The 9,293-nt window shown below is 43.4% G+C and overlaps 1 protein-coding gene across 1 annotated transcript; it reads right to left on the reverse strand.

Annotated features, from left to right (window-relative positions):
- Positions 1-224: 224 nt before the first annotated feature.
- bmp16 (bone morphogenetic protein 16) lies at positions 225-8,000 on the reverse strand. The gene is made up of 3 exons (XM_063493412.1): positions 7,516-8,000; positions 2,391-2,752; positions 225-1,487 (listed from the first exon to the last, which is right to left on the reverse strand). Exons 2-3 carry the CDS (start codon positions 2,743-2,745, stop codon positions 424-426), a joined length of 1,419 nt encoding a protein of 472 aa, XP_063349482.1. The 5' UTR covers positions 2,746-2,752; positions 7,516-8,000; the 3' UTR covers positions 225-423.
- Positions 8,001-9,293: the final 1,293 nt, after the last annotated feature.

Below are 9,293 nucleotides of genomic sequence, written 5' to 3' on the forward strand. Positions count from 1 at the left end.
ATAGCAACCAGTCGGTTGATGATGTGCACTGTTGCATTGTAGCTAAATGGGAGAAATTAAATGACAGGGCAGTTTGACCATATTTCTGCTAACACTTGTTCCTCTCCTGTTTTCTAATTACTTTTTAATTATATATATATATATATATATATATATATATATATATATATATATATATATATATATATATATATATATATATATATATATATAATAAGGGTCTGTCTGTTTCTCTCTCATCCCTTTCCCAATCTCTCACTCATCCTTGGTATGTTGCTACATTTGTCTCTGTCACTCAGTCTGAAATTAGTTGGCTTCTAGAGTCTCTTCTTGCCTTCTCTCATCTGCATTTTCATGCTTCTGTTGCTTCTGTTTTCCCACCGACCACGTGAGTTTGTCACTCGGTCCGAGTTCTGTAGCTCACTACCGGCAGCCGCAGCCCTCCACAACCATGTCCTGATAATTTTTCAGCACAACTCGGTCTTGAGAGTCCAGGTAGAGCAGGGCGATGGGACTTAGAGAGGTTGGGACGCAGCAGGCCCGGGGCACTGCTCCATTCACAGAGTTTACCAGAGTTTGCACCATGGCGTGGCTTGAGGAGTTCATGTGGTCAGCCAAAGGAAAGCGACACTCACCCAGGCAGAAGAAGGCGTCGTAGCCACTGGGTGCAATGATCCACTTTTCCCAGCCCACGTCATTGAAATCTACATATAGTGGATGGCGGCGGCACCTGTTGCGGGAAAGGCGTTTCAGTTTTGCAGAACGACCACCGTTTCTTTTCACCCTTCCACGTTCGCTCCAACTGATTCCTCCTTTGTCATCTGCCCAGCTCTGCACAGTATACCCCATTTTTTTGTCCCTTCCCCAGATTTGGTTTCTATTGAGACCCTTGTTTTTATTTTTGACCCTCGCCTTTGCTCCTTTTCTCCTCTGGCCATTACCAGGGTTTCTTCTGCCATGTTTGACTAAAGGCTGTCCACGGCCATCATGACTGTAAGTAACCAAGAGGGGTCTCTCTTGGGCCCAGCTGTGATCGTCTTGTCCCACAGATCTGCATACCCTCAGGTGTGCCTCTTTTGATTTCTCTGTCCCCTCACTTGCAGCAGAAGAGAGGTTCTGCTCAGGAAGTGAGGTGGTGTTGTTTTCAGGTCTGACCTCCAGGAGGAATCCTAGACTGCCAGTCCCAGCATGGGCCTTATGTAGGAGTTCTGCACTAAGACTAAAAGCCTCCCAGAAACCACTTGTTTTATAACTACGGAGGCCATTGGTGAGTAACCTTGTTTCCAGCAGAGTGGGCTCAAGGTCCTCATGGTGCTCAGAGAGGTATAGGTTTAGTCTGTGGGGTCCAGGACCCAGAGCTGCTCCGTCACTGCGACGGAGGCGAAGCTCAGCAGAGAGCACACTCTCATCTTGAGGGATGGAAGAGATATTGAAGGAAATGTGCACTCTGGTATGATCCTCTGCACCAAGACTGTCTCCAAGGGGCTCTAAGTGGAAGAGTGACAAAGCAATATAACAGTTTAGTAAGACTTTATTTGAGCAATAGCAGGAAAAATGTCCGACTGTATAGCGTAGTCAGCAAATAATTTAACATTGTTGTTTTTTTTAAAGAAACTTAATTAAAAAAAGTGAAATCTATATCAGATAGATTTTTTTAAAGAAATTTGCATTACATTTACATTATACATTAACCTATAACACTAAAAGCCTTATAGTTACAGCACGTGGGTTAGTTCCTTTATGGATTTTCCTCACAAAAATGCAACATTAACTAATGTCATCCTCTATTATCTATTATAATTATTATCAAATAATTGTACTGGCAAAAGTTGGGAATTCCTTCAGTGGTGCTACAGGATTACCTGAGCCTTGGGATTAGATTAAATGACTGTGTGTGCTCCTCCTTTGTCATTTTCTTAGTTTGGAACAAACATGTCTGACAGGAATATGCAGTGTTAACTCACTGATGGTTCACTGATAATGAACCATTATCGCAGGTCTGCATTTATTCTAGCTTGTTTGTGCTGAAATAAGGGCAACTGGGAGGCAAATGTGGTGGCCAGGATAGGCCCAAAAGCAAATGTTTCCCTGGTGAACAGGTTAATCCAGCTATGATGAGAAGAGTCCAGAGTCTATATTTTCTCTTAGTCTAAATCTGATCTCATACATGTTTTGAAAAAAAAAAGGATCCACTTATCTCATTTGATAGTGTAGTATCTTATTTTGACTGTTAAAAACTGACATACAAAGACTTGCAAAGGTGTGTTACTGCCATAAAAGTTCAAAGCTAGAATCAGCTCAAACAGATATAATTCATATATCATGAATCTAGTTTGACATCAAGAGGAATCAGCTGACTACGTGCCATCTAATTGTGTAAGTAAGCTTACCATTGTGGTGGAAGCTGCGTATAGTGTTGGCCTCCTGGATGTGCTGACTGGGGAAACTAAATGAAGGGTCCTCTACTAGATGGTACTGCTGCTGGTGGAAATGGTAAAGATCCAGGAGGTACCGTGGCACTGGCACTCCAGGCCTTGGGTCAGGCTGAGACTGCAGCCCCAGTCGGCTCAAAAGGAGACTCTGGATGGTCTGAGCCAGACCGGGATCCCGGAGTGACGGTGACAAAGCGGAAGGTGTGGGGTGCACCCTGCCATGATCGATCTCGCTGGTGTCTCCACCCTGGCGACCAGACGAGGCATGAGGTAGCAGCAGGACCATGAGGAGCAGGAGGTTAGGAGGGAACATGGTGGACCTGGAGGGAGATGCGCAGGTGAGGAGAGGTAATAAAGTAGATAACAGAACAGGAAGAGGAAGTGGAAAAAGAAAGGAACGCATACAAAGTAACCTAAACATCAAAGAAAATAATTGCGACTTCAGGTCATGCACCACTCTATCCTTCCTTCTGTGTGTTTTAAATAAGAATTTAAATCATATGACATAATGACACAATATAAAGTATTGCTTGAAATCTGCAAAAGAGATAGCCCCAGAGAGATGCTTCTGGACTCTGTATATTATGCTTATGTCTTCTCCTTCCTGGACACACTAGTTTCTCATCAGTCTTCAGCCTTCATGTGGCATATGTTCAAGAAATTTACCATTCACATGTCCATAAGAAGTTGTTTGCTTGCTACTCCTGGTTGTAGAAACAGTGCTACTTTGTTTTTTCTTTGTTAATTTATTGCAGGCTTCTTCCCCTAGAGATCCATTTATCTCACAGGACACCTAAGCAGCAGTAATTAAACAGTCTCGATCTGTAATTTAATCATGCTGTATGTTTGTGTGTGCTCTACTCTAGTAGTGCTGTTTGTGTGTGTGTGGATGCCTGTGATGTGTTTGGTATTTACACAGACCTGATAGAGTGACATGTAACCAGATTTTTTTCTTCCTTTTTTTCTCAAATGACTTGAGAAAATACTTATTCAAGAATTAAGTAGCTTTTTAAAAATATTTTTTATTTGAGGTCTAATTTAATTAACCCCTTAATTATAGGAAGATTAAAGATATAGCTCAGGCATCAAATAGCAGACCTAAACGCTGAATGCTGAAAATGCTCAGTTTAGTCTGATGTCAGGGTAAATTCTGGTATTTAGTGCCGCAATAATTGCTCACTGACTGTAAGCCAGCTGAATAATTGGACTTCATGTCTTCTACAGTGATGTGATCAAAACAAATGAAAGCTTTTAATGTCACAGTTTTGAAAAATATGAGCTTTGGGGCAGCATTACTAGTAATGCCACTGCAAATCAATCAAAACAAATCTGCATTAGTTAAATCATGAATTCAAGGCTGCCGTCATGCACAGAGGTATCCACCACACAATTACAATTGTGTTGTTTTATTTTGCAAATAAAACGAAAAGAAAAGAAATACAAGAAATGGGACATCCGTAATCTCACTAGAGTTTAGATGTGCATGCACTGGCATGCTCTGCTCACCACACACGCTGTATTCCCTCCGTTGGGTCATCCACAGTTAGATTCATTTGCACCTGCACAGCCCAGTTGCCTGTAACCTCCCTATTTCTTTCATATTCCTGCCTGCTTCATTCACTTACTGCACATACAAATGAGTGAAAAGATTATATTCGCAGTCATTAATTTGACTTGAAACCCACAGATGCTGCAAGAGCACTCTTTTAGCTACACTTGTGTTGGCAGAGCATTCAGTGCTGGAACGCGATCACAGACAGAGGTCACACAAATACTACTGTGACCCGGCCAACACCCTACATCTCTGTAGTATGAGTGTTAATAAGTGAGTGAATAATTGCAAAGCAGCAAGGTAATGGCTAGCTTGACCTGAAAAGGAGCTGAGATGTTAAAGGGTCAGCGCAAAGGTGCAAAACTTGTTTACCAGGCAGAAAAAAAAAATCAGCACTGCAAATCAGATGAACTGCTGCACAGTAAAGAAGAACAGAACAATAAACCCCATCTGCATCTAAATTTATGTCTTTTGCAGGACTTTAAGTTTGGCTTTATCTTTTTTCTCGTCCAAGTGCTCACCTATCTCTCGCTCATTCTCGCTTCTATCTCTTTATCTCTCGCCTGTAAGGGACAGAGAATCGATTAGGGCCTCTACAGCGAGATAACAGAGGAGTTTATGACTGAGTAAACACATAATGACGCTGTAATGACAGCTAATCTTACCACGCTGTCAGAAAAAAGGTTAAAAGGAGGTCACAGGTGTGAAGGTGTGTATTTTTTATGTATATGTGACTGTGGGTATGTGTACTGTGTGTGGTACGTGGCTCAAAGGGCAAGCCTGGGAAAATAAGCCACCTCTAGCGTGGGATTGTTGCTAGCTGGCCATTAAACACCACACCCAGTGCTGTTTCACCTGAGGCAATGCAGCAGAGGACAATTACAGATTAGGAACTGCCGGACAACCTCTCCCATATATTGTGGAGGCTTGTAAAGCAGATTAAGGACAACAACACCACATCTCTCCTGTACTTTCCTCACCTACAAAACCACCCAGGTGACTCTGAGGTACAAAGGTTAGGTTGTCACACAGAAGGGTGTGTCACAGCTGCAGCGAGGAAGAGGAACAGGGACAAAAACAGAGAAAGAAGTTTGGAAACAGTGTCCTACACTGCTTTGTCAGGCTCTTTGTTTCCTCCCTGGGTGTCTGCCTTATGAATGGTTCAATCCACTTTCAAGGGAGGGCAAAGAGGATCCACACTTAATTTAGATGTTTTATGTGTTATGTGCATCTGAGTGGGTGGCACCCAGATGTCAGCTCATTCAAGTTGGCTAGAGAAACTGACATTTTTATGATTACATTCCCCAGTTCCTTATTTTATCTCTGACTTGTTTATACCTTTCCTCTGGCTTAAACAATGAAATGTTCTGGAGGGATAAATTAGGAGAGCCGTATAATGAATGGGGTCAGGGATAAGGCGAAATGAAAGGTATGGAGTTCAACAGCCGTGTTTGTGTGTCTTTCCCCTCTGTGCTCAGCCTATGAGACTTATTATATGTGACCTGACCTCATGAGCAGACAGCTGAGTGACCCTGGCATGCGGCGGACGAGTGCGGCTGCTGGTCTGCCCCGCGTCTTTCTGAACTCACTGATTAAAACCTCTGACCTCTGACATCCGTTTCTCTTTCTGCCCCTCTTTTTATCTGTTTATTTCAAACTCTGCTCCCTTTCCCCTTCCTCCTTCCTCCTTGCATTCCTTGAACTTTGTCCTTTTGTTGTCATACACCACCGTATATAACCCTATTTTACTTTTCTTTAAGCACAGTCCCTCATGTCCCCTTCAAACCATCTTTTTTTCCTTTATTCTCTTACATCTTTTGTTCTTCTCTGTTAAAATGTCACTTTTCATGCTTTTCTGCATCACCTTCCCGTTTTCCTATGAACTTTCTCCCACTCCATCTCCCCCATTAGTTCTGCTCTTTTTTCCTAGGTCTTAAAATGAATGGTGTTTTTGCGGAAGAGTGCGGCAGACTGTTGCCGGGCCAGGGGGCCGGAGTGTCACCACAGCCGGCTGATTTATCCACTGCCGCTGTCTTCATGTTACGCCTGGTCCCTCAACTTTCCCTTCCTGTTGTTCTTCCCGTGTTTCTTTTCCTAAATTCCTCCTCTCACTCTCCCTGATTTCTCTCCCCCCCTTCCAAGCTCTCATTTTTCTGTGCTGCCGTCCCATTCTTTCAGAACACGATACGTGCAGCGTACATGCCACAGGGTTCATTTTCAGGCTCTGAGCTAACTCATTTTCTTGAAACTGTGCCATGTCGGATAGCCTCATGAGTCCAGATATGATGTGCAGTGTGCATATACACACCTGGGATCACTTCTGAGGATACATCTGTACTGGCTAACACTTTTTCCCCCCATTAAAATGTATAAAGTGAACATGCAGTCACTATAATTAAATGTGAGGTTAAGCCTGTACCATACTCCCCATACTTAACTCATCATTAATGGTTGACTCTAGGCTGTGGAGTTAATATATAATGGGGGTGGGGTGAAACATGTCCAAAACAGTTGCAGTTGTGGCTCTACTTTCTGAGGCGTAACAGATGAAATCATTAGAACAATATTCCAGGTAGGCTGCTGTAGAGTTTTATTGGAGTCTATTAGAACAGCACTCTAATTCATCCCAGCTGGACTGATTAGTTGGTTAATGACCCAGGCGTCCATTTCTGCTCTACACATACAGAACATACACGCACTTGGATACAAATGTGTCCAAGCACAGAGCACTACAGAGCTTAAACACAGGCTAACAGCCAGGCAGAGTGAACCTAACACGGAAAAAAACTTGTAACAGTGAAGGGTTGTAAAAATGTGAGACAACTTTGATATAGATTTAGAGTTAGCTTGAAAACACACTGTTTCCACAGCTTAACTGTAAATTGCTTTTTCTGGCTGGTCACATCTACACGCACACACCTACGTGCACTGTTTTTTTGGCTTAAGTCTCAATTGTGAGGTAGAACAGAGCATCAGTAGTTCGGCATGTATTCACAGCTTGTCTCTTTCATCCTCTGTTCCTCAGCCCGGGATGCTGCACAGAGATCTCACAAGTGCATTGTGGTTAACAGGAGGCCCTACTGAGGCACAACACTGTAACAGCATCAATGGAAATACTGACATATCTAACCCATGACTGCTGAAAGCTCAGAGACTGCCCTCGTTGTGCGTCTGACAGCTAAACCGATGTGAAATACAGAACAAAAACACACCTCTGCTTTTCACATTAAAGCTGCTGAGCAATAACACTGAGGGCCAATTCATACTTCGCATGTTGCACAGCGTTGGCGAGTTACGTTATGCTCTTTGAACCCATAATGGGCACATTATTCTCAGACAAGTTGCTTACCTGACAAGAGGTAGATTGAGCAATACAGTGGGCCAGCAGTGTATTCATATGCACGAGTGTGTTTTTCCCAGCGGAGACTAATGGTTTCAGCAGTGCAGTTCCTGTGGCCTGTGGTTTGACAGACAGATCTGTGCATGTGTGTGTGAGAGACAGAGACAGAGGGACAGGGATGTAGTACTCACGTCCAGGTGTAGTGGGATGTATGCAGAGTCCATGGTTTATCCTTGAGCTCCAGTGTTACGATCCCTCGGCTCTCACTCCCGCTCCTTTGGACAGAATGGACAAAGTGGACTGTTTACCTCTGTCTCTTTACCTCTCTCAGAGAAGCCAGTGCATATCTTTCCTATGTCTCTTATGCAAATGTACTGTAGGTAAAGTTGCTTGCTCCATGCTTCTCTCCCTGTCTACTCCCTCGCTCAGCTCCTCATCCTGTTGTCAGTGTCAGATAAGCAAACTCTTAAAAAACATCCACTAGCTTCCCCTCTGCCTGCCTGACCTCTGCTAGTAGGCAACTCCCTTTTCTCTGTCGCCTACACTTCCACCCTTAGTTGTTTAAGACAGACTGGTACCGCTGCTAGAAGTTGCAAGAGGAAAATGAATGTCTGTCTGTCTGTCTGTCTGTCTGTCTGTACTGTATCACAGGCAACAACTCCTTCTTGTTCCTAAACCTTACTATGTCTCTCTCCTTTCCTCTCCACTCTGTTCCTCCCTTTTGTATCTCCTCCCCCTTCCCTCTCTCTCTTTTCTTGCTCACATACATACACCTACACACTCTCTCTCTCTCTCTCTGTCTCTCTCACACACACGCACACACACTTTTTCCTTCTAGTGTCCAGCTGGTAAACCCAATTTAACTCTAAATGACTTTCCTGACCACTCAGATTCTCTCAAATAGTGATGTCACTAAGATCGGCCCTAGTACATTTACAGGCTGTTATCTCTCTCTCTCATACACACACAGAAACACGCACACACATACACACCCATACACACACACAAACACATGAGGATGAAAACTTAGAGATATGATAATGTGCACGCCATCACAGTAAATAACATCAAAACAAACATACACATTTAAATGCACAAAACACACACAAATAAATAAATGAAACATGTTCAAGAGGGACTTTAAAGTCAGCACACACATGCAGACTAACTGTTTTCCTCCTTTACCAAACTCACCTGCGGCGTTTCGTTGGCAACATTTTAATTTTTCCGCCAACATGCTCGCAGACAGTCTCTCCATCATTATAAATACGAGGCCTCATTACTCTGAATGAGAGCGAACGGATTCAGTTACAAGACAAAAAGCTATGAATGGATGACTCATAAGAGCTTTCATGAAGTCACCAGAGCTGAGTGCCGTGATTGGATGAAAGTAAACATCGAGGGGAAAAAAAAGAAAAAGAAAGAGGCTGCACTTCTACACTACGCAAGGTGCATTCGTCCTTCCAGCACAGAGCGGGTGGCGGGTTGAATTTGTATTCATGGGGTGGACCCATGAGAAAACGTCTCTTTAGGATGCACCGTCTCACATATTAGATCTCATCTGGAGAATCACTTGCCCACGTTCCTGTGCTCCTCCTCTCTGTACCCTCCACTTGCTCTTCTAGTCCATTCTCGTACACCCCCCCCCCCCCCCCCCCCAAAAAAAAAAGACTCATTCACAGAGCTCAATCATCCCAAGGCTGTGTGACTGTCTCTGTTGCACTGTTGCTTTTCTCTTGCAATACACACTGCTGTGATTGGAGCATTCAGTCAAAGTTTTTTGAGGTTCGGGATGGTTTGCAGTCAAAGAATCTATGACCTGTGAAAGAAGAGATTACATAATGTGAGAGATATATTTATGTCCTGTTTGGTGCTTCTCACTACCTCTATGCTCCTATTAGAAGCTGGAATGAAAACATTTGTATAAGCAGATCTTCCGTGGTTAAGTTCTTCTAACTCAACATGACCT

Source organism: Pelmatolapia mariae, linkage group LG14 (genome assembly GCF_036321145.2).
Source record: "Pelmatolapia mariae isolate MD_Pm_ZW linkage group LG14, Pm_UMD_F_2, whole genome shotgun sequence".
Classification (NCBI taxonomy): Eukaryota; Metazoa; Chordata; class Actinopteri; order Cichliformes; family Cichlidae; genus Pelmatolapia; species Pelmatolapia mariae.